The sequence below is a fragment of the Phasianus colchicus genome, chromosome 28 (genome assembly GCF_987193195.1).
Source record: "Phasianus colchicus chromosome 28, bPhaCol1.hap1.1, whole genome shotgun sequence".
NCBI lineage: Eukaryota > Metazoa > Chordata > Aves > Galliformes > Phasianidae > Phasianus > Phasianus colchicus.
In genome coordinates, this window is record NC_143463.1 from 1,147,864 (window position 1) to 1,173,693 (window position 25,830).

Here is a 25,830-nt window from a genome sequence, read left to right on the forward strand (position 1 = left end):
CCCATTCAAAAATGGACCAAGAAACTCGAAACTAGTAAAAACTGAAGGGAAACGCATTATCTCCTGCCTGATTATTCAAACCAGCCAAGAACAAATTAAAAATGCGGTCTATATCTTATTACCTGTTGGTTGAAAAGGTCCTCCTCTCCAAAGTCTGCTTCATCCTCTTCCTCTTCATTCTCCCGCACAATGACCGATTTAGTAACAGTTCTCACTGCAACTTCCTACACAAAGAAAGATGACTACTGGTCCATATGCATCTCTGAGTTTTTGCTGTATCATCAGTATAGCAATCCCATTAGTGTTTGGAGGATAAAAGTCAATTTGCCCCACAATCACAGTTAACTGTATAAGCAAATACTCAAGACCCTGCAAACCACAAAAACATCCCTCATTCCAGCTATCAAAAGGCATCGTGGTGTAACGTAGCTTCAGGAGCTTTCTTTCTTTACCAGGTGTTTGAGAAGAAGCAGGTGCTTGTTAATTTGACAAGCTCACAGCAGACTGATCCAGGAGCTCTCCAAGATGTATTATAAAGTCAGAAATTGAAGTTTCTCTGTATGATTACATAGTATTAAGAACTCTCATTCTTTCTGCTAAATGTTTTGTATCTACCATATATGTCAATTATCAGGAAGGTCTTCCTAATCAGACACTAAAAAGAATTTTAAAACATCAGAAAGCTTCCTTTATTACTAAACTATTTTAGTATTTATTAGTAACAAGAAATTCTACTGTGCGCTTGCAGCCTTGAAATTGCAGATGCAAATTTCTACTTGTGGAACAAGACACCCTAAGCAAGGAAACAACAGCTGCTGTGGTTACCACAGCAGGAAGGGAATGGATTTGAAATGTGTTCAGACAGTATTTTAACTGTTTCTCCAATTTGAATTCTAAGCCAGCTTTCTGTTGGTACAAATGACCCTCCTACTTTGTCCTGTGCTGCCGTTCCTGCACAAAGTGCTTTCATAGAATTGCAAAAAAAATCAGCTGTGGGCAGATGTAGGACAATGCAGAACACAGAGGAACCAAATGGAAATGTCTGCTGTATTCCAAAACTTTTCAAGACAACTCTCTTCCTACCTCTCCATCAGAGTTCACGAGGTATGTGCGGATATTTCCTCCAGTGCCCCAGCTGCCTTGATTCTTCCACACGAGAACAGAAGGGGGGCTGTGAGATACACCTGCATCTGCACCCCAGATCTAGTGAGAAAGACATTTAGTAATCTGCAATTCGTGCACATTTCATTTTTAAATATCCCAAATCTAACTCTCCCACTTTTCCCTCCTTATCAGTTTTGCTTCCAAATCCCAGTGGTTAATTTACATCAGTGCTTGTGGGAAGACATTACTCTCAGTCTGTAACAAAAATTATCACTAGCCATAGCAAGAGGAAAGAAATCTAACACTGCAGTCATCAGTTCTGAACACAATTACTCCCACCACAGCCTCAATGACTAGAGGAGGAACATAAAACGCAGCTTGTATGTACAAATTTCATCTGATACGTATCTGAGCAATCAATACTTAAGTAGAAGTAACTGCAACTGATTAAAGGAAAGCCATTTTTAAAATTCTGCTGCAGACTAAATGCCAAACAACATTGCAAAAAGCAATACTATAGTTAAGGCTGAGAATGTCAAGTATTAAACTTAACACAAGTCTACCGGACTAAATAAACGTTCCTAAAGTAAGGGGTAGAGCAGGATTAAGTATTCCAAACCTCAACAAAGGTGTTTGAAAAAAATAAACAATATTTGCCTCCTCCCCCTTCCCCCAAAACTCTTTTCCAGCTAAATGGCCTTAGATACTGAAGTGCTAATGCAGAAATTGAACTTTTTTTTGCCTTTCTACAACTGAAATCCTACTCCTCTAAAACAAGAACTACAAGTCCAAAAGCTACACACCAAATGTCAGATTTACAGCTGCCACAACATCAACAGATGAACGTTGCTGACACATGAAATATGACTTACTGTTACAGTTTGCCCAGCCCTGAGGACATACTTCGGAGTAAATTTGTAAGCAATTTCTTCTCCATCTCCAATCTGTCTTTTCAGTCTCCAGTTACCCAAAGACTGATCCTAATGAGGAAGAGTTGTAAGGTTATTTATTTAGGGTAAGCAAACAGGCATCAAACCTCTTGCTAGGTCTCCTTATTACATTTACATGGTTGTTAGACAACTGCAATCTAACTTGAGAATACTTTTCCATACCCAGTAATTGTGTTAAGATCATTCAGCAAAAACTTAAGAAGAGATATTTCACACGAAAAAACGTTCTGCCAGAGCCAGCGAGGCCATTCCCAGAAGCAAAGCACCAACATATGCGATTAGACATTCAGGACTATGATCTCATCCTGCAACAAACATCATACCTGTAGGAAAATTCACCTTTCAAATGCTACTTAACTTTTGCAAGACAACATACCTTGAAAGATACTATTTCTCTCAAGTGACATGTGCTCAACAGACAGCATTTCAGTTTAGCTCTTCCTCCTTACGCAGGAGCTCTGCTGACACTCACCTTCTCTGAGTTGTTCTTCAGTTGAACATATTTGCCCTCCAGGTCTATCTCTTCAATGCTGATACTTCCCGTAGCTGAAGCTTGCTGGGACATTTGAAAGCTACTGCTGCTACTGCTACCACTGATACTTCCAGTGCCAATTCCACTCGTTCCACTGCCTGAGAGCTCCTCTGCTTCAATCCGTCGTCTCTTGCCTCGGGAAGAGCGGACAAGTGAAGTGCTGCTACTGCTGCTGCTGGAGGTAGCTCGAGAGACAGTAACACGGGACGAGGGGCTGGGAGAGAGCTTCAGCCTGAAAACAATCAAGTACTTCAATCAAATGGAAGAAAATTAAAATTTTTCTAGCTGATCCACAGAATGACAGACAAAGCAATAATAGCACAAAACACTCAGTAACTAGACTGTAACATGCTTCACTGTGTCTGTCACTGGGACTGCAAATAAAGGAATAAGTCTATCCAGGAAGACGACGTGACATGAAATGCAATGATGGTGAGAACAGCACAGACTGCCTCATCCTCTGCTCCAGTACTTACATTACTAAACACACTATTCTTGTGCCTGATAACTTAAAAACAGAAAAAGACATACGTGTAAACACTTAAATAGAGGAGATGAATGTCAAGTTCAGAATTACATATTCCACTGCACTTTGACACCATAATGAAAACCAAAACATAAGGCAGATATTCAGATGAGAACAGCTGTAAGTGTTCTAAGCATGTTAAGGGTTACATGCAGGACATCACAGTGTGAAGACAACGTGACTCCAATGAAACAAAATCTGAGCATTTCTGTTAAAACTGAACAAAAAAATAAGCATAAAAAATGAAAATAACATTAGTCCTAAGAAAACGGAGCTCATACCTTTCCTCTTCTCCTTCCAGGAGCTTTCGATAAGCACTGATTTCCATGTCAAGTGCTAATTTCACATCAAGCAGCTCTTGGTATTCTGTAAGCTGCAGCTGCATTTGGTCCCTCATTTCTGTCATCTCCCTCTCCTTGGCATCAAGCATCTTCCTAAATTTATCCCGTTCACCAGCCATCGTTTCCTCCAACTCACGAATGCGATCTTCTGCTGCACTAGCCTGGGGACAACAGAAAACCTAGTTAGCATCCATGTGGATGCAACACAGAAATCACCTCCATCCCACCAGAATCACAGAATGGCTTGGGTTGGAAGGGACCCTAAAGACCTCCCAAGTTCAACTCTCTGCCATGTCTTGATTGACCCCCATCAGACCATCCAGCCTGACCTTGAGCACCTACAGGAATGGAACACCCACAGCTTCTCTGGGCAGCCTGTGCTGGGGCCTCACTGCCCTCCCTCTGGGTGAAAAGTTTCCCAATAACATCTAACTTAAATCTCCCTATTTTTAGCTTTGAACTATTTCCCCTTAGTTCTATCACTATGCACCTATGTAAAAGTCTGTCTTTCATCTTGCTTAGAAACTGAAAGGCCACATCGAGGTCTCCCCTGTATCTTCTCCAGGCTCCCTCAGCCTGTCTTTGCTGACCCACTTTGTCCAGGTCCCTTCGGATGGTGTCCCTTCCTTCTCTCACACCAACTGTGCCACTCAGCTCAGCATCAGCAAACTTAGTGAAGGTACACTCAAGACATGAGATAACATTTGTTGGTCTTCCCTTATCAGTTGATGTCATCACTCCTTTGTAGAAAGCCATCAGGTTGGTCAGGCCCAATCTATCCTTGGTGAAGCCTTGCTCGTTGTTTCAGTACCAACTCCTCATCTTGCATATGTCTTAATATAACTTCCAGGAGGATTGAATTCCACGATCTTCCCTGGCACAGCCATGAGGCTTTTTTACCCTTCTTAAAAATGTGAGTGATTTCCCTTTTTCCAGTCACCAGTAACTTCACCAAACAGCCAGGATTTTTTGGATTTGATGGACAGTGGTTTGGCAACCACATCAACCACTTTTTTCAGGATTCTGAGATAAATGTCATCAGGCCCCATAGACTTGTACATGTTCAATTTCATCAGGTTGTCTAGAACTTGTTATTTGCTTATGGGAGGAGGGATTTTGCTCCCAACTGCTTCCTAAAGGTTCAAGGACACAAGAGATGTGGGAAGTCTGACTGGCAGTGAAGACTGATGCAAAGAATTAAATATCTCAGTCTGTTGAAGCCAGTTCTCCCTTCCCATTTATTAGAGGGGGTCCACTCCCCTGGCCTCTCTCTTCTAACAAGCGTACCCACAGAACTCCCTGTTATCCTTTGTTATCCCTTGCCAAGTCCAGTTTCCTGATCCCATCTCTGCAAGTCTGAGCAACATCTTTGCTCTTCATCCATCCCAAGTATTTCCTTCTTACTCCTCAGTTTGACCAGCAGATCCTAGCTCAGCCTTACTGGTTTCCTGCCTGCCCTGGCTCATTTCTTACATGTGCAGATGGAGAACTCTTTCACCCTAACAAAGCGGCCTTAAGAATTTACCAGCTCTGTTCTGTTCCTTTTGTCTCTAGGGACAGATCCCAAGGAACTCTTCCACTGATTCTTTAAACAACTGGGATTTCACTTTTTTAAAGTTCAGGGTCCCGACTTTACTCCTTGCCAAGCCTCAGGATGGAGGAGTCACTGACCCTGGAGGTGTTCAGGAAACATTTAGACGTTGTAGTGAGCATTGTGACTTAGTGGGAAATACTGGAGACTGCAGGAAAGTTGGACTGGATGATCTCAGAGGTCGTCTTCAACCTTGGTAATTCTATGATTCGAAGACCACAAAGATAACAACCACTTCTCTCCATAAAACTCAGAAAATATAAGAGAACAAATCTGAATATATTCAAACATTACAGTGCTTCATATTAGAAATGAGAACAAATGTAGTGCCTTTTACCTGTTTCTGAAGGCCAGAAAGTTGGTAGCTGAGAGATTCTATTCTCATGCGAGCCTCCTTCAACTCCTCCCGAGCTGCACCAGCAGCTTTGTCATTTTGGTCAGAGGCCAGGATGGCATTCTCCAACTGGAAGACAAGTTTTACACAAGTCCCTTGTATTGAGTTAGACATCTCATAAATATACTTGCAGTACTGCATATAAGCTTTTTAATCTTAAATAATTTAAAATGGAAATCTAGTAAGTTTGTGAACCTTGAAGACATACTCTAAAGAAACGAGAACACGTATTTCAGTTCTATTCTTATAGGATTATACTAGCAGCCTTATAAAACTTAGGTTTATGTTATCACACTATCTGCCTGTTTGATGTCAGAATGATCACACAGGCCACCAATTTCATGTTCTAGTCTAACAGTTCTCTGGATGCCCAGAGAGCAAGCTGAATAAAACATTTCATTAGTGCCATATCTCAGCTGGCCAGTAGCAACTTACTGATTTCCTCAGTAAGAGGAAGATCTTGATGCTTACACTCTTTCATGGATTACATTACATCCTAAGTTTCATCAAGGTAGCTGGAAAATGCATATTTTTCATGCTTTGAAGCTTAAGTTCAACTATCTACCACTACACACATCACAGAATCCAGACAGGAACCAAACTGCTCCAATTCTAAGAATAGTTTCAGGCAGAACACTGTTCTTAACCACACAGCACAAAACTTCAAGAAATCAATCTTCATCAACCGCACTGCTCAAAGAGTTTTAAGTAAGGAAGAACACACACTGAGCTTTTGCCAAGATCAGCTCACCCTGGAGAAGTCTGGCAGACACTTCATCTACTTCCACATCATATTCTCCAGTAGCCCAAGATCTCTCTGACGCGAGTATTACCCTGGACACAGACACCAACTTTACCCAGAAACAGACAGCTAAGCCTGTCTTTCCCTCCCCTCCTTATTTCAACTTCATCCATAACAACTATCTTTTTTTTTTTTTTTTTTTTTGGGGGGGGGGAGGAGGGAGAGGGGAAGAGGAACCTTAATTTCTTCTCCTCCTGTTCAAATCTTGTCATTTTTTCTTTCTCTATCTCTATCTACTTTGTAAACAGTGTTTTCTCTACAAAGGATATGCTTTGAATCCTCTTGGACAAGTCAATCCAAGTATCTGGTTGTTCCTAACCTTTCTGAATAATGCCAAGATTGATAAAGGTTCTTTATTTTGCTTTTTAATACCTATTACTTATTTTGTTGCTGCCCTAAGAAAGAGTTAAGTATTTTTTAGATCAGTGTTTCTCAAACTGCAAATCAAAGAATTCTTAAGAGAATCTCAAGGTCGAGGGTGTGGGAAAACAATGTTAGCAGCACCATAATTTCTCCATCACAGGAGAATGAGAAGTGGTTATAATTACAGGTAAGTATTTTCATAACCAGAAAACTGACACCTACTTTATTTTTTCAGGTAGGGTAATAATATAAAAATATATATACTTGTAGCCAGCAACTGTACCAGTAATACTGAGGATACTACTTCCCCCACACTGCCAGCTAAGTTAACTGGGAGTTGCTAACTCGGGATTTGCACAGGCAGGTAAAACAAAACAGTGCCTACGTTTTAAAGAAGTTCAAGGAGCATTCTCTTGCATCAAATTATGCCTCACTATGTTCACACTTCCAAACTGCATACCACAGTTTTCAACACCAATGCTTGTCAAAAAAACATCCAGTTGTCTGATTTCCCCCCCACCAGCCCCAATGAAACCACAAATGCACCAAAAAAAAAAAAAAAAAAGCCCCACAAAAAACCCAAACCACAGAAAAAAACTACTGTATCAGCTATTTTTACTGTATCAGCTATTTTGTGACATCCTCTATTCGCACCCTGTCCTCAGGGAGCAGTAGTTCCACATGTTCTCCTGGCTAGTGCTATTCCAAGCTGTTACCTTGGGCTAAACCTCACTGGAAATGTGCCTGAGACCCGTATAGGAGAAAACACTTGGATATCATCACAAAGCTTGTTCACATTACTACTACTTATCTCCTTAAAGACAGTAGGTCTGATGGAAATGGTTCTATCTCCCTGACTGGACTTTTATCCACCAGAAGGGGAGTGCAGCAGTTACCTTAGCCTGATAGGTCTGCTCTAGCTCCACTTTGTACAGCTTGACTTGCTCATCATGCTGATTTCGCAGATCCTCCAGGGCCTGAGCCATTTTGTGCTCATATTCCTGCTGGCGACTGGTGTCCACTTCAACCAAACGATGCTCATGCCGTTTTCTTGTCTCTCTTATCTCCTACACAGAAAAAAAGAGGACAAAGTCCTACACTGAGGCAAACAGTACAAGCAATTCCATTTAGACGAATATTAATTACTTCAGTACTAATTATTTAGTATTTAGGAACTACAGTACTGCAGCTAAAAGTTACTGCATATATTAAGAGATGCAAGTTACCTTTCTCATTTTGTAAAAAACAATTCTAAAAGGTGAGCAAACTTGAAAAATGGCTGACAAATATTCATACAGAGTTTAAGTAAGGAGATATTTTGTGCTACAATAACTAATGGAGGGATGAGTTTTCCTTCTCAATATACATGCCTAGAATAGCAAGCAGTCTATAAGGAGTCAGATAAAAATCAAATGTTTTGCAACCATTATGTATGCTGAAAATAAACATCATACAGATGTTCAATTTTCACTCAGGCATATGCAGATCTCTTTTTTCTGTATGTTCTATGACCTCCACTAATTAGGTTTTTATAACATTAGTAATAAAGAAACAACCCAAACAAATTCTCTGTGCTATTGCTCTGAAAACAGTTTGTTTTTTTTCTTGTCAGTTTGAACAGAATACTTTTTCTGGTGAATGATGAGATCTCTGTGTCTGTAACACTGGACCTAAGCTACTGAAGTTGAGATTTACTCATGAACTTATTCATGCTGAGTCCTGCAAAGACCACCCAGGTCTGAATGCGTGGTATGAGAAAGAATTCATTTTTGCCTACAGAGTAAGGCAAACTATACAGGAGCAACTGTAAACTCTGTCAGGAGGCCTGAAGATAGAGTGTGGTCATGAGATGGAGCAGAGGACAAGAGAATTAAGGCTTACTTCCCATGCCTAAGCTGAAATCACAGCAGACCAACAAAAATTCAGGGCCACTTTATATGAACTAATTTGCAGAAAGTTCTCAGGAGCAAAAAATTACTTTAATGGCCTACAAACAAGGAAGGGTCTGTCACTTGCAGTTACACACAACAACCCAACTCCTTCATGGCATGGAGGTAAAATAACAATCATAGCTCAGGATGTCTTGCTTCTTTTCCCTATTCCAATACCTGTCCTTAACCGCAGAGCCTTGCCTAACCCCTCCATCTGGTCTGTACACTCATTTTATTCCATGCTAAAACAGAACTCAGCCATTAAACTGGCAAACATTCAACTCAACAAAACAGTCAAAATATTTTCTCATTAATCACGCTGAAAGAGTTTGGTGCATGGTCAGCCAAACATCACACGGGTGAGACAAAGGGCAGGAGTCTGTGGCAGCTACTCAGCAGGCACTAATGGAATGAGTTTGTGCTGCTGAAGAATCAAAGGTCAGAGTTGGTTTCCAAGAGATGGAATAAAACGACCTCACACTTTACAAGAAGTGGCCATACTTCCCTTCTCCATTCCTCCCAACCCCCATCTGTGCATTCCTACTGTTTACAAAACTACTGCTCTACTCCCAGGAAAAAGCAGTTTTTGGTACAGTGTTCTCACCAATAGGAACAGGTTACAGTCAGCTCTAACAGTCACCACAGCTGGTGCAAACAAGGGGCAGGGCCATGCAGTCTGTGTAAAGAGAGGGAATAGGACGTTCCCTCTTATGCAGAAGCATGTTGTTAAGTTAACCCACTGAACAATAGTACCACTGTCACTTGACTTTTATGCCAGTTCTGCCATTGATCTGCTATGCAACTCTTACACAACCTTTAAAATCAGCTGATTCACAGCAAAGATGAAATAATACTGATTTTCACTACCTGGTCTCATTAGAAATTGTTTATGGTCCGTCTGAGTAAGAACTACATAAACTTCAGAATATAATGAGATTACTAGGTTGGTACTACCTCCTCAAACACATTCTTCCTGAAATCCAGATCCTCCTGCAAGCTCTGGCACCGATTCTCCAGGTCCACACGCATAAGTGTCTCCTTCTCCAACTGCTTCTTAGCCACAGCATGACCATCTTCAGCCTGGTAGAGAATTGTAAAGAAAGATTTAATTTTGACTGGATCCCTTTTTACGACCCCTACAAGCCCTTCACAACCTTCAGCTGACATCTTTGGATCAACAACACACAACAGTAAATCTCATCGGAAGCTATTACAAAAGTAAAGAAAAAGAAAAAAAGGAAAGTGCATGTGAGCATGTATGAATACTTAGAAAAGCTTCTGTGATTCTATCCCACCTATATAAAGCACAGGATTATTTCAGTGTAGCTTGATAACGAATCCAAAGATTATTAACTTCTCAAGGATGTACTGCACGTTCTTCTCTTTCTTGACAACACAGCTCCTCTGGATACTTCATCATAAATGTAAAGTTATGCAGGATCTTACAAAGGAGAACATTAAGTAACCAGGAACACACAAATCTTTATGCTATCAATATTTCTAACACACCTCAATACTTAGCTTGTTTTACAGACCTCTTAATTTATTTCCACATCTAAGGAAAGGTTAACCAAAAGGGAGCTGAAGCAATGATGTTCAGACAAATTAAGAACAAAAAAATCCCAACAAATTTCACAAGGAGGAACTCTTGTTGTGCTAAAGCAAGGAAGCACTCACTGCAATACCTTTGCAAGTTGGGCACGCAGATCAGCCACTTCTGCCTCCAGGCTGCGTTTCTCATTCAGGACAGTATTGAGCTCTGCTTCGCTTCTATGGAAGAGTACTTCAAGATCCTTAATGCGACCTTGAGCAACAGACAAATCTGCATCTTTCTTTTTGTAGCTGAAACAAACAAAAGTTACCTATATTTACACATCAGTGCACACACATCTGGAGAATACTCTGGTTACAATTACAGACGTTTTGGTACTATACAATCATTGTACCAGTAGGTGGCTCTGCAGTAATCTGCAACTACAGTTAATTAAAATAATTACAAACCTGGTACAAATTGAGTTTTAGAACAATGTTCTGTATATGTATTGCCCAGCTAACAAGTACATTACCGGATGGCAAGGGCAAAAACAATCCCGCCTGCTGTTCGAGGCATAAAGACCATTTTCTCATCTCATAGAGGAAACATTTGGACTACAGCTCCCAAGGATCAGAGCACATGTATCTCTCACAGAGGCCCACAAGCAGTTGCTTCTCCGCGGGTTCCAGACCAGTACGCCCCCTTCAGTTCCTTCCAAGAACTATGAATCCCTTCATAAAGAAGAGAGCCTAGCCCAGGGAAATGCTTTCCTGTGAAGAAGGATGATGATGACAAATCACTTCTCTTCCACGATGGAGAGACGGAGCATTCTGAGTCTAGAGCCACGACATTACTAGTACCCCTTTAGGTACTGCTGACAAAGGGTAGCTCCTGAGTCCTATAAAAGTTAACAACTATTATGGTTGTCACAGTTGTTATCGTTTCTGTGTCCCAGAACCTTTCAAAGCCTAGGAGCTTCTAACTCATCCCACTGGCCTTATATCTCCTTTTTCTTTCCAGGCTGTTCTCACTCCTAAGGTAGACAAACAATCACAGTATAATTCTAAACATGTAAAAAGTACCACCCGATCTCAAACTTGGCTGTAAGGCAATGCATTTATTTCATATCCCAAAGCCTTTTGGAGCTGATTTTTTTTTGCCCACTGTCTATTTGACAACTGCCCATTGTTTAATAGCTTGGAATGCTTTCTGTTGTTCAATTACTCTAAGTACTAAAAAAATCCAGAAAACATCAGATCAGCATCATACATGTCAGATAAGTAAAAAGAAACAAAATGATCGAAGTATTTGCCAGGGCATTCAAAATCTCAAAAGAATAATCTGTACTCATGGAGAACACTGGGTGACATCAGCTGTCATCATCTAAACGAGCTGCATATACATGGCAGAAAGATAACAGCTCTGAAGTCCTGTACACTGACACGAAAACCATATTCTCTCTATACCATAACCTGCCACAAATCCTTGTGTATCAGCAAAGTTCTTGCTGCTTCCCAACCCTTTAGGGGGTATTGAAGCTTGGCAGGAGAGCAGGAAGGACTTCATCACTAGCTGCATGTCAAGGAACCTTGTGCAAACAGACAAAGTTGTTTTCAAGAACTGCATCTAAAGTTGGGCCATACATCCCAGGCGTGACTTTCCGTATGTACTATACCAGGCACAGCAAGAGTACTGCAAGGGACTGGAAGCAATCTGCTAAAAGAAACTTCCAAGCCAAGAAATAATTCAGTTCTATTATGAACTAAGACGACAGAAAACCTGGCACACTTTCCTCATATTTAGTGCATCTCAGAATACCAAGTACATTTAAAATAAGCTGGTAGAACTACCCTGTCAAGTCCCTGAAGTGACTGATAAGGGACAACTCAACCATCCAAGCACAGGGCAAGGGAGACAACCCAAAAGAAAGCAGTAGCAGCAATATTTCAAGTGCACAATGCTTTACAACAGGGTATTTGTAAAATCTCTCAGCATTAGCAAAGGCCTAAAAAACAGAGATCAACTTGCAGTGATTCTCACTAGCTGGGAAGTGAAGTGAGGATAACTAGAGCCAAATTCCCACAGTTACTGCTGCTGTTCACTTTTGGAAATTGCTTTAAAACACAATCAAGCAAAGTATTTGCTGCCTCCAGGACAACAGAGACAACCTTGATGGCTGTCTAACTTCAAGTGGCACACAATACAGTGTGTGTGTGTGTGTGTGTGTGTGTGTGGAGGGGGAGGGGGGGGGAGAGAGAGACAGAGACAGAGAGAGAGACAGAGACCAGGATGGAAGGAGGCACAACTGATTGTTTTAACATCTACATGTGTGAACAGCCCATCAACTCGCAGTTTATTCATCCTCTGTGTACAAATAGATCTGTGTATATACTAGCTGTACAATCTGAGGAATTCCACTCTGACAAGCCTGCATCGCTTCCTCAAGACACCCACTAAGGCATTTTAAGAGGCAACAGCAGTGTCATTCACACTGCAGATTACCAATTTATCATTTAAAGAAAAAACCCACAATATATCATGTAAGATTTTCCTTACCTTTTATTGAACTCCTCAAGTTCAGCCCTCAGTTTTCCTATTTCAATCTGTAACCTCGCCCTCTCTTTGGCTGTTTCATCCAGAACTCTTCGCGCATCAGCCAGTTCAGACTCATAGAGGTTCTTGATGCCACTGACCTAAAGGGGAAAAAGGTGTTCAGACATGAAAACATTCCCAAGCCTAAGTATCAGCAAACTGAGATTCACAGATTTCACTCAGCTTTCTTTGAAAAAGAGTGTATAATATGACTTCTGTTTTTGAAACGCATTAAATTCTGACCATTTTCAATTAATATGCACCTACATACATATGTGCTGTGATCTACTGTGACCCAGTTCCAAAGACAACACTGAAGATTCATTCCCAGCAGAACGTAACAAAACATGTCTGAAATGTGTGTCTCCCAAAGAGACAGACTGAAGCAGAGCAGCACACCCTGCACAAAGACCTTGAACCATTCACTCCCATTCCACAGACCATTGCTTTGAGCCATTTTTTTAAGCAGCAGTATCATTTGAAAACAAAGTAGGACACGTTTTCTGGAATACAAATGGAAGCCTCATTCAATTCTGTTGCTCCTGTACTATAAAGCAAAAGAAGAAACTGAAATAAGATGAAGTACAGAGACCTTCAGAGACATGCTTCTACTCTTGTTCTCTGCCTCAGACAATAAGGATCTGCAGATCTCTCCCTGTCCCAGCTCAGAAAAAAAGATAAGATAATCCACCATTCAGACTGCAACAAGGCACCTCAAAGTCTTCAACACCAGTAATTCTTTTTAGAACACAGGATCATTTGAAAGGCATTATCAAGATAGCTAAAAATTGAAGGCAAGATTGGTGGCACTGCTTCTATTAAAGGATATCAGAACAGTATTACTGATGTAAATTCAGAAACAGAGCAATCATGGTGTGGGAAGAGCAAAAAGCAGAATATAACTTTAGGAAGAGAAATTTCATAACAAAGCATCAACTGTAGACACAAGGCAACTGTGCTGTTCCTAGGAGTGCCTATTCCAACAGCCCCAATGACAGACTCAACCATCTGGTCTTCAGAAAGACGGATTAAAGGCAGTCAGAAAACAAATCAAGATCCTGACAGTGCATATTTTCATAAAACTTCTGAAATGAACCTAGATGTGACAGTCTGAGAGCTGAGAAACTCAGCCTGCAAGCTCACTACATACCAAAAACGTGGCTGTCAATTCATACAATCTTACTTCTTTTTCTAAAGAATGATTCTTTCAAGACTTATTCCATTTGTTTGTTTGTTTTCCCTCTTCTTCTGTCACAGCTTACAGCCAGAAATTCCCTATGGCACAAGCTAATACAGCTCTGCATTACCAGTTGCAACACTCAGAAAGTTCCACAACGATGTGAGTTATGATGCGCTAAGATCCTTCTTACATCACTCCATCATGCCAATAAAATAATAATGGTGAAGGCTGTAAAGCCCCTCACTGACTGTGAACCTTCATGAAAATACAGTATTTGGAAATCACAATACAAAATCACACACTGAAATACTACATTTGAGGGTGATGTGCTTTTCAGAAGGGATGCCCAGGGCAGGAGCAGGGGAGAAAGCAACATGGTGAGCTGCAAGCAATTCAGGGGACTCCTGGAGTCCATTGAGGGTAACTTCTTGTTCCAGGTATTGCACAGACCAACCAGAGGTGAAGTACTGTTGGACCTGGTGAGCACCAACACAGAGGAGATCATTAAAGAGGATAAGATCAGAGGCACTGTAGCTGCTGTGCCCTGGCTGAGTGAGGGCTGTGAGTTTGGGAAAGAACAGTCAGGGATCTGAACTTCAGGAGAGCAAACTTCCAACTGTTTAAGGATTGGATGGGATTCCTTGGGAAACTGCCCTTAGGGACACAAGAATGGAACAGAGTTGGCAGCTCTTTAAGGATGCCTTCCTGAGAGCACGGGAACTTGGAGGAAGCAGGAAGCTCACAGCTGAGGAAGGACCTGCTGATCAGACCAAGGGTAAGGGGGAAGCGCACAAGATCTGGAAGCAAGGATTGGCAGCCTGGGAAGAATACGGGAACACCATCCAAACGTGTATGGTGTGATCAGGAGAGACAAAGTGCACATGGAATTGAACTTGGTGAGGGATGTGAAAAATAACAAGGGGTTCTACAGGTACATTGGTCAGAAGAGACAGGCCATGGAGAGCATACCTCCTCTGCTAATGAGAAGGCAGAATTAGCTCCAACAAACATGGAGAAGACTGGAGTACTCAACAGGTTCTCTGTTTCATTCTTCACAGTCAGTCAGGCTTCCCACATATCTCACGTCTTAAACCTCTACATGTGGGTTGGGGGAGTAAAATCCCACCCTCTGTAAGAGAAGGGCATGTCTGAGACCACCTCACAAGACTGAGTGTATACAGTACGTGAGGCCAGACAATACGCATTCCAGAGAACTGCAAGGAAAAAAAAAATCACAGCTGACTGGGGGTGTCCTCAGAGACTGAAAAAAGAGAACCATCACTCTCACTTTTAAGAGAGGGAGAAAGGAAGGTCTGGGAACCTACAGTCCAGTGAGCCTCACACTGTGCCTGGGAAGAACATGGAGCAGACCATCCGGGAAGAGATGTTATGCACATACAAGACAAGGAGCTGATCTGAGAAAACCTGTAGGTTTCCTTCTATTTGTAAACATCGCTACAAAAAGGTAATACAATATCAACAAGTAGTGAATAATTTATGCTTGATATTCAGAGTACTCCAAACACCACACAGCTTAACAACATCAAAAGGACAACATTCTGAACTGCAAACAGACTTTTAAAGTAACCCCTGTCTTGATAGAAGATAGCTGGAATGAACTAAATATTGAATGATGAAAGCCATTTCAGAACCTTTTGGTAAAAAGAGAACCAGAGACAACACTTATTAGTTAAAAAGGTCTGACTCATCCCTCACTGCATAACCTGTTGTGGCAGCTTAGCATGGATCTTTTCTCCTGTAGCACACTGAACTTGTGCTCTGCTTCTGTTCCAGAAACTTGAATGAAAAGTAAACAGAGCTCCAATGCACAGTTTGTTAGCAAGAACGCCACATACAGCAGCATTTTAAGCTAATGCACTGGACAGACAGAAGTAACTGAGATATGAGGACACTCTCTGAAAGGACTGAAAGAAACTCTGGCAAGTAATTCTGTTGTCTGAAACTGCTGCCCCTGAAGCTCTGCTCTGTTGGGGGAACATAACATTCAGAGTCCGCTGACTTTGAAATCAGAGTAATATGGTCCCCGAAGTGCCTCTAGTTATTGTCCACCTCAAATCCTGCTTTCTTTCTAAACTACAATCACTTTTTAACCTCCTCCCTTTTAAATTTACTTTGCAACTGCTGCTCAGTTTGGTCTCCAGTAGTGACACTTCAAGCCCACATTCTTAAAAAGCTTTTGTTGACCTTCTAGGATATGCCTCATATAGAATTTACGGACAAAAAAAGAAAAATGGCAACAGGACCAGCAGTCAGCATCCACGCAGCAAGGGAAGGAAAAACTACTAAATGCACCTAGCAGCTGTGAAGCCCATTTCTGGTGCTTTGCCTCATCACATGTCTCAGCACTGTGCCACCAGGCAGTGTCTAAATGTCCCCAAATGTCCCAGGAATACTGGGAGCACACTTTTCTCAGATACGACACATTTTGGAAAAGATTTTGCAAGCAGCATCCAGAGTATGGAAACAGCACTGGTATACACAGTGTTAATTAATCACTAACTATAAAGGAAAACAGGAACCATACTGGAGATCAGAGAGGCTGAAAATGCAGTCATTCCAGCAGGTGTCAAATAGTTCAAGCTGTAATCCAAGCGGTGATACCAGAGCTACATTTTATATGTTTGCAGTGAGAGTGTCATGGAGCGGTCAATCTGGTAAGCCATGACAGGAAGCAACTCTTCACTTTCTGCTGCACATGGGATCAGATTTGCCAGCAGATTTGCTTTCAGTAGCCTTGCAGAAGCAAAAGAAACCAAGAAGTAATTACAACCATTGCAATTATGACAACTACAGAAAACAGAGGTATTTGTTAGAGCAACAAAAAAAAAAAAGAAAAGCAGAATATTGTATAAGACATCACTGTAAGCACTTAATCACAGAATCACAGAATCGTAGGGGTTGGAAGGGACCTCCAGAGATCATCGAGTCCAACCCCCCTGCCAAAGCAGGTTCCCTACACCAGGTCGCACAAGTAGGTGTCCAGGTGGGTCTTGAATATCTCCAGAGAAGGAGACTCCACCACCTCCCTGGGCAGCCTGTTCCAGTGCTCCGTCACCCTCACTGTAAAGAAGTTCTTGCGCACATTGGTGAGGAACTTCCTATGCTCCAGTTTCTGGCCATTTCCCCTTGTCCTGTCTCCGCACACTGCTGAAAACAGTCTGGCCTCGCCACTTTGCCCCCCACACCTTAGATATTTATAGACCTGGATCAGGTCCCCTCTCAGTCTTCTCTTCTCAAGGCTAAACAGACCCAGATCACTTAGCATTTCTTCATAGCCTTTCTTCAACTAAAAAAAGATCACATACAAAAGATCACATCCTTATCTCCAAACTGGAGGGATGTGGATTTGATGGGTGGACCACTCGATGGATAAGAAACTGGTGGAAAAGCCGCAGACAGAGGGTGGTCATCAATGGCTCCATGTCCAGGTGGAGGCAGGTAACGAGCGGCGTCCCCCAGGGGTCTGTCTTGGCACTGGTGCTCTTTAACATCTTTATCAATGACATTGATGATACAATTGAGTGCACCCTCAGTAAGTTTGCTGACGACACCAAGCTGAGTGTTGCGGTCGACACGGTTGAAGGAAGGGATGCCATTCAGAGGGACCTCGACAGGCTGGAAAAGTGGGCCCGGGTGAACCTAATGAGGTTCAACACGGCAAAGTGCAGAGTTTGGCACTTGGGCCGGAGGAATTCTAGGCATCCTTACAGACTGGAAGGAGAGGTCCTTGAGAGCAGCCCTACACAGAAGGACCTGGGGGTCTTGATAGATGAAAAACTTAACATGAGCCAGCAGTGTGCCCTTGCGGCTCGGAAGGCAAATGGTATCCTGGGCTCCATCAGAAGAGGGGTGGCCAGCAGGGACAGGGAGGTGATTGTTCCCCTCTACTCTGCCCTTGTGAGGCCCCATCTGGAGTACTGTGTCCAAGTGTGGAGCCCCCAGTATGAGAAAGACAGGGAGCTGTTGGAGAGGGTCCAGAGGAGGGCCACAAAGATGATCAGGGGACTGGAGCACTTCCCCTATGAGGACAGGCTGAGGGAGCTGAGCTTGTTCAGCGTGGAGAAAAGAAGGCTGCAGGGTGAATCACTGCAGCCTTTCAGTACCTAAAGGGAGCCTACAAACAGGAGGGGAATCAACTCTTTGAAAGGGTGAGTGACAGCAGGCCAAGGGGAAATGGTTTGAAGTTGAGGGAAGGGAGATTTAGGTTGGACATCAGGGGGAAATTCTTTACAGAGAGAGTGGTGAGGTGCTGGAACAGCTGCCCAGAGAGGTTGTGGATGCCCCATCCCTGGAGGTGTTCAAGGCAGATTGGATGGGGCCCTGGGCAGCCTGGTCTAGCATCAGGTGGGATGGTTGGTGGCCCTGCGTGTGGCAGGGGGGTTGGAGATTCATGATCCTTGAGGTCCCTTCCAACCCTGGCAATTCTGTGATTCTGTAATTTAAGATAAAATAAAACTGGCATGGGCAACTACTACTGGGCAACACAGTAGAGCAGGAGGATATGGGACACGGAACAGCATCTGTCAAGAAGCAAAGCTCATGCACAAATGCCAAATAAAAACTGACAGTGATTTCTGATAAGCACACGGCAAGCCAAAAAATTAGGTTTGAAGAAAACTAATAAATGGCGTAGAAAATGGCATAGAAAGTAATCACTTGCTGCACTTACAAAAAGGTACAGATAGACATGATAGACCACCTGCCTGTGGCCCAAAGCTCATCAGCATAAGCAAAAGTACCATCTCAAAAAGATGAAGTATAAACATATCTTCATTTTTTTGTTATTATTTAACTTATGTTCATAATAGAGAAATAGAGAGAAATCTTTAAGAGCTTCCTGCACTTAAGCATGAGTTGAAAGAATAAGAACAGACTACAAATCAAGCAGTATCAAGCCATCAGATTTATACAGTATCAAGTGCTTTCTAAGCCCACTTTTTCAATTAGGTGAATTGCTAGCTACAATATTTAATCTTATAGGAGTTCACTTTGTTCTTGACAATTAGAGAGGTGTTTCTAAAGAGGAACTACCTGTCACTAAGCTGGAGTGTACAGTAAGACAGCAGACATTAGCCTGAAGAACAGTACTGCTGGACAAGCATGTCAGTTTCATACTGAGGAAGAATCAGTGTCTGCTGCAAAACACAAGTTTCACAGCCAGCTGGACTTGTCATGTAAATCAGAAAACGGGTTTTCATAACAGATCCACAAAAAAAAAGTGAGGAAAGCAGCAGATACATGAAAAACGTCAGCATGGAAAAAAATAGTCAATACGGCTTCATCCATCTCAGAGGAAACAGTCAGAAAGGATACAGACAAGGATTTGAGAAGTACACAATGACACAAATGATATTCTAGGGACTGAGGAGAGGGAGACTCGCATGTAGTCCCCTGGATCTCCCATCTTCCCCCTCCTAACCATAGGTGTGCCACCCGCTTTGCTACAGCCATCAGTCTTGACTTTTCAAAGATCATTTGTAGCAGCCTCACAACGAAACCAACCAGCCTCTCCACCGCTCATGGATGCAGTTTGATTTAGATGTCCATCGCAGCACTCATCGTGTGAGCTTTCCCACTTCATTTTCACGATCCCACTGAGGTCACAGCACCCATGGTGGCCAATTCCTCCTGGCTGTTCTCCACATTGCAAGCATTTGTGCTTCAGAAAGGCACCATGATGATTTATCAGGAAGAACAGAGCTTTCCCCATCAAAGTGTCCTGTAGGCACTTCCTTGATGATTCCACAATTGCTTTGTTGATTACAGTCTACTCTGCTCACACAGCCCCTGGCCCTTTGCATGTCTACCCCATTCCACCACCTCACCCGATCTTAGAGAAACCTTGCACTCCCCCATCATTTTCAGTCTGAAGTTCTTACCAAGGTGACCCATCTGTTGGCAAAGACACCCTTGTCCTGCCTAGCCAGGCAGATCCTGTCTCTTCTAAGCAGTCACCAGCCCTGAAATGCAACTCCATAGTTGCCAGCAGCAGTTACAGTCAGCTGGTGCTCTGCAGGATCTGTCCAACCATTCCCACCTGCTCACCCAAGCACCTCCTACCCAGAAGATAGGTCAGGTCTATAGGAGACCTTCTACAGCAACTACTAGAAAGAAGCTGCAAGACACTCAGTGAAAACACAGGGAACGTGCCAGACTGTGAGGCTGGACAAATTAGGTGATAAAGCTTTAATTATCTTAATATGCATCAATGTGCAAAACAAATGTGTTCCCACCAGGTGTGGCTCAGTGTGTTCTTGTTCACCCAGTTATGGACTGATGAAGGCTCATGGCCTCCCCAGGAACATCTGTGGAGGCAAATAGCTATTCCTCCTTCTGATGTGGTCCCATGCATCAAGGCTATGGAAATGCCTGCTCAGAAACAGGCAATCATCAGTATCAACATCAAAGGCAGTTTATCCAAAAATTGTAAACAGCATCACATTCTTCCAAAGAAATCTGGTGACCTGCCCATATGGTTAAGAACCAGTTTCTTCACAGAGATATAAGTGCCACAGCACTGAAACCCAATCCATGAGGTCATGGATCTAAGACGACCAGGGATGCCTTTGCCCAGAGACTTCAGCAAGAGAGCTAAAATATGCTTTCTCTCCTTTTTCAGGCAGGCATGGCAGTCTCGCAGGTGTCAAGCCAAGAGGTAGTACAAAGTACATTCCCAGCAATTAACAGGAGAAATATTTTCCATACAAAGCAGATGGTTGCTTACTACAGCATTATCTCCGACAGAGGCCACAAGCAGATACTGGAGTTGCTACAGGCCAGGAAGATTGGAGGAAAAAGAAAACTAAGAAGGCAGCATGGAGATGGAACATAAGCAATCTTAAGAGACCCAAGTTCTCAAGAGCAATGAAGATAGATGCATGCGTGTTGTGCACCAGCACCATCACTCTTCAGCTGATCTCTGCAGCACTGCTTAATCCTGTGTCTTGCAGGTTAGGACTCAGGTGATCCACCACCCACAGAAGCATCCAAATATGCGTTTCACAGATGACAACAAAGTAGCACCAAGGGCATGTATCCTAGTTTAGTGCTAGCTCTGGTTGCTACACACGGGGCAGCAAAGGGCACAGCAGCTGCAGCACTGGCAGGTAAGAAGAGACCAGGTGAGGCTGCAGTAAAGTTTTAATGGCTCTAACTTACAAGACTGCAGCCGCCTGCGATGATATCCACAGAGCTTGAGAAGACACAGAAGAGGGAAGCCTGTACATACTGCTTCTGTCCCAAGTGCAATTGCTGTCAGTGCTGAGATTTCCCCATGGATCTTCGTTTCCTTTCTCCATCCCACTCGTTTTTGTTTTTTTGTTGTGGGTGAGGACAGCAGAACACTCTCAGAACAGCATAGTAAGCCCTCCAATACTCATTTAAAAATGTCTCTTCTGGAGGACTACAATCATAAACACCACCAGGAATGAAGGTATTACTGAAAGGAGTCTTCCCACCTTCATCCTTTCAACCACTCCCTCTCCCAACCTCACAGATCAGGTAATAGCGGCCCCACGACAGTGAGAATATCAACCAAATACTAGGGAATACAAGAACAAGGGGATACACTCAATTTATCTACTCTCATAGGCTAAGCTACACAAGTGAATTCACACAAGAGAACAAACTGAGAATGAATACAGTTACTGGTTTCCCCAGCTGAAAAGGCAACTTTTATTTTTATTTATCCAAGTGCTCACTGTGTAGTTTTATTTCTCTAGAGGCCTACTGCATGCTAGTAAAGGCAAAACAGCATTAGATAGGTTTGCAAAAGCTTGAAAGATGAATGTAATTAGCAGACAACTGGAGATGAATCTGAACTTCTGATGAGTTCTTCTCTCATGTTAAGAGGTAGTAGCAGGAGCTATGTTGTTCCAAGGCTACGATGCAGCTGTAAGCCCGCAGAACTGAGGTGACCCAGATTGGTAGAAAGCGGCTGCTCCCTTCTTTCCTCTGCTGGCTGGCAGGTTGGACAATTCGAAAAAAAACCATCATAATCAGCTGATGTTTGAAGAGCCTGATGAAACAGTAGTCCTTGCCTGAACAGCACATTAACAATTCATTCATGTAGAAGTGATTCCACAGAACCAAAGTTCTCAGAACCAAATCAGAAATGCCACCCCCTTTGCTCCCATGCATGCAGTGGTAAGGGATGTCAGCAGTGGTCAGACGTCAGTAATGGTCGCACCCCAACCCGTAGTGAGACATGGACATGTGGGGACACCAGGGTGACAAGCAGTGGCCAAACACCACTATAACATCACCTTGCTCTTGTGCATGTTTTAAGACAGACAGAAGCTGCTAAAGGTTGTTAAAAAAAAAAGCAGATGTGTCAACTGCTCTCAAGGCAGAAGTTTCAGGTGTTAACACAGAGCCTAGCAGATAAGCAGTGCTTGTCAATCCACAGCACGCATGGCTGCATCCACCATATGGTCCTGGCATCAGTCACTGAGGTCCTTCTGAAAATCTTCAGCCAATTTAAGCTAAAATTATCCCAAACAGTTCAGTATCAGCAGCAAGCACTTGTCTCCCACTGACTATGCAGAAGTTGTAACAAACCTTCTGGAGCAGAAACAAAAAATTAACCAGGCCTGCTCCCTGGTGGGAAGAAAAAATATTGCTTTCTGATTCAATGCATACTTAAGTGCACAATTAAAATATGGGAATTCCTCCATTTCTACAAGCTGTTCTTTTATTCACATCAAAGTGATTCACATCGCCTACTTGTGTGACCTGGTGTAGGGAACCTGCTTTGGCAGGGGGGTTGGACTCGATCTCTGGAGGTCCCTTCCAACCCCTACAATTCTGTGATTCTGTGAAAATGCCATCGTTCTAATTGTGGGAAGGGAACCATCACTTCACTCAGTTACTCATGATTATTCCATCAGGCAGTCTGCCACACATCACAGATTAACAAAAATCAGAAGGCTCCTTGTATTTATTGGGAAGAAGAAACAGTAGCAGACCTATTAAGTATTGAAATTAAAAGTCTTGGAATCGGGGAAAAAAAGGCTCCCTCATCCATAAAAAGTCAAGACAGTTATTAAAGGCAGAGTAATGAGAGTATCAGCAGAGAGAAAGCACGGAACCATGAATAAGTCAAAGCTACTAGGAACATTAAGCTAAAAAAAACAAAGAAAACCAGCTAAAATTTGAAGATGGTTGAGGATAATCACCAAAGGGATTTTTCATCGTGAACACTCCGGAAAATTAAATAGTCCACTTCAAACACACAGAGTTAATACAAAGAGATAACGACGCATCCCAAACAGAATGGCAGTAGACTACACTTAATAGTGCCTCTGCATAGAAGCTACTGTTTTGTTGCTTTCTTAAATTAATACTTTATTTCATTCTGAGTTTGATTATTTTAGGAACACAAATTCAACAAGGAAACTGAAGCATCAGCAGAAAAACCAGTTTACCACATTAGTGCCAGAAGGACAGAACTCTCCTATTTCAGTGCACCCAGAACTTGACAGCCACATGAAGTTTCACTGCTCACACAGCCCTAATCCACTGCCCACAGGCCTGAATTGAAACTCAGTAAGACTGCAAAGTCCCCTTCTGGACACACATTAAAAAAAATAAGCTGTCCTAGAAACAGCAGGCAAGCTTTTAGCACGCAGTCCAGGTGAAGGATTGTACAAGCATTGGCTCTAACACAAAGCAAAAGAATCCCAGAACACCCTGAGCTGGAAGGGACCCAGAGAAGAATCTCAGAATTAAGACTTAATAAAGAGAGGAAAACTGAAAGGGAAAAGTAAGCAAAATGTGTGAAAACCCTCAAGCTAACCTTCCCCGTTTAATGCAGAGCATTTCCCAGGCTCAGTAACACACAGAACAACTACAGTAAGTTGGTTTACATCATTTACACTACACGTAAGACTAAATGTCTTGTGCTTGTACCTACTTTGATTACATGTGTTCTTGTTAATTATATTCTGCTTTATATATTGAAAGTGTTTATTCCCTGTTTTTATGTTCCAGCCTCCAGCAATCTATAGCTCCCTAGTGCCTGGAGCCAGAGGTGGTTATTTTGTTTATAGCATGATTTCATATAGGACAAGAGATGCAGGCATTCTTTATGATAAGAAATATCCGATTACTTTGAAAACACATGTTACATTACATCGTTAAGTGATACAAACGCATTTCAAGATACTTTGGCGAGCACTGATTGCAGGCAGGCTGACCTCTCCCCAACAAGACATTACCATATTTGGCCTACTTAAGCTAAATCGCAGAAATTCAAACTTTTCTCCTGCTGCCATCATCACACCAGATCCTTAAAGAAGGAGGAAAAAAAAAAAGCCTACACAAGTGGCAGAGCAATCCCTCACATCACCCCCTTCACAGTGCTATCAGCTGCCAGCTTCAACTCAAACTTCACTTAGTGGGACACCTCGCCTTGCAGGCTGCCTCCAAGGGATGGAGGTTGGATATGAGGAACAATTTCCTCTCAGAAAGCACTGGAAGCCCAGAGGGCGGCGGGGTCACCTGGCGGGGTTGGAGAATGGTGGAGATGTGGCACATGGGGACATGGTCAGTGGGCACGGCGGGGACGGGCTGAGAGCTGGTTATCTCACAGCCCTTCCCCAGCCTCAGTGATCCCACAGGAGGGCTGTGAGCTGGTACGGACCAGGTGGGACCGCCATCCACCCCCCACACGGGAAGGAGGGAGGGTCGTGGGGGCAGCAGGTAGGGGACAAGAGGGAAAAATAAAACACGGCTTCAAAAAAAAAAAAAAAAAAAAAAAAAAAAAAAAAGGTGGTCACAGGAAACAGAACAGGTTATCTGCCACAGGTAACGGATCCGGTCCACACACCATTTGCAGGCACTAAGAAAGATTTTCTCCGGCGAGAAGCAAACTTAGCACAACCCTTCCAAATCTCCTGGCGCTAACAGCCGCGCGGCGGGGACCAAAATCCCCTCACCTCACGGGTTTACCTGCGATAGCGGGCCGGCGCGGAGCCCTCATCGCAGCGCCCGGACCCGCAGCGCGGCGGGAAGCTCGCTCCTTCCCGCCGGCCCCACCCGGCGCGGCCCAGGCCCGGCCCGCCGCCCCCCCGCAGCGCTCCTTCCCGCCTTTCGCTCTCGCTCGGTGACGCGCGCAGCCCGAGCCGCGCTCAGCGCGCCGCCAGCAGCCGCTTCTCCCCGCGGCCCCCGGAGCCCTAGGCGTACACCCCCACAGCCCCCGCAACCCGGAGCACCGCCGCCGCGGGGGAGGAATGGGCCGAGCGCAGGGCCGCCAGCCCGGCTGCCCGGGACCGAGGGGCCCCACCGGCCGCCACCGCCACGGAAGCCCCGGGTGAAGGCGGCAGGCCGTACCTCGCGGGTAGTGACCTCCTCTTTCTCGGAGATCTTCACCAGCAGCCGGTCGTTCTCCAGCTCCAGCGCCCGTACGCGGTCGATGTAGACGGCCAGGCGGTCATTGAGCTGCCGCAGCTCCTCCTTCTCCTGCAGGCGGGAGATGCGGGTCGGCGATAGCGGAGTCCCGCCGGGGGTGCCGCGGATCGGGGTACCTGACATGGCGCTCAGCTCGCGGGCAGCAGGCTCATTCAATCCGGCCGCACCGGGGGAGGAGGGAGCGGTAAGATGGCGGACATCGCCTGCCCCGCCGCCGCGCCGCATGGGAAATGAAGTCTGGGCGCCAAGATGGCCGCGCGGGGCGCGCCGGGAGGAGGAGTCCGCGCCGCCGCCATTTTGTGGGCTGCCCGCCGCCGCTCCGCGGGTTTTGAATATAGTTAAGCCGTTGAGACTGGGAATAAAGCACGGGGAGAAAGGTTATTTGATAACCTTGTACGTAATAACCTTGACTGTGAATAAAGGCGGTTCGGAAAGGAGAGACCGCTCGTTGGGTTCGGTTTGTTTTTCCCCTCCAAGCGTGAGGGAGCGGAGCTGTGGGATCAGGGTTCCTTCTCGTCAGCCCGTGTCACAGCAGTGCAGCCCCCTGTGCTCCTCAGAAA

At 43.8% G+C, this 25,830-nt stretch overlaps 1 protein-coding gene across 1 annotated transcript in view; it reads right to left on the reverse strand.

Moving 5' to 3' along the window:
* Positions 1 to 25,483, reverse strand: part of LMNB2 (lamin B2) — a 28,793-nt gene extending 3,310 nt beyond the window's left edge. The window contains exons 1-11 of the mRNA XM_031604772.2: positions 25,193 to 25,483; positions 12,625 to 12,761; positions 10,220 to 10,376; positions 9,489 to 9,614; positions 7,500 to 7,670; positions 5,382 to 5,507; positions 3,394 to 3,614; positions 2,527 to 2,818; positions 1,977 to 2,084; positions 1,084 to 1,203; positions 123 to 224 (exon numbers count right to left, since the gene is read on the reverse strand). Of these exons, the coding sequence (XP_031460632.2) occupies positions 123 to 224; positions 1,084 to 1,203; positions 1,977 to 2,084; positions 2,527 to 2,818; positions 3,394 to 3,614; positions 5,382 to 5,507; positions 7,500 to 7,670; positions 9,489 to 9,614; positions 10,220 to 10,376; positions 12,625 to 12,761; positions 25,193 to 25,393 (1,761 nt within the window). The 5' untranslated portion in view covers positions 25,394 to 25,483. The remainder of the gene's footprint in view (positions 1 to 122; positions 225 to 1,083; positions 1,204 to 1,976; positions 2,085 to 2,526; positions 2,819 to 3,393; positions 3,615 to 5,381; positions 5,508 to 7,499; positions 7,671 to 9,488; positions 9,615 to 10,219; positions 10,377 to 12,624; positions 12,762 to 25,192) is intronic.
* Between the last annotated feature and the right edge of the window lie 347 nt (positions 25,484 to 25,830).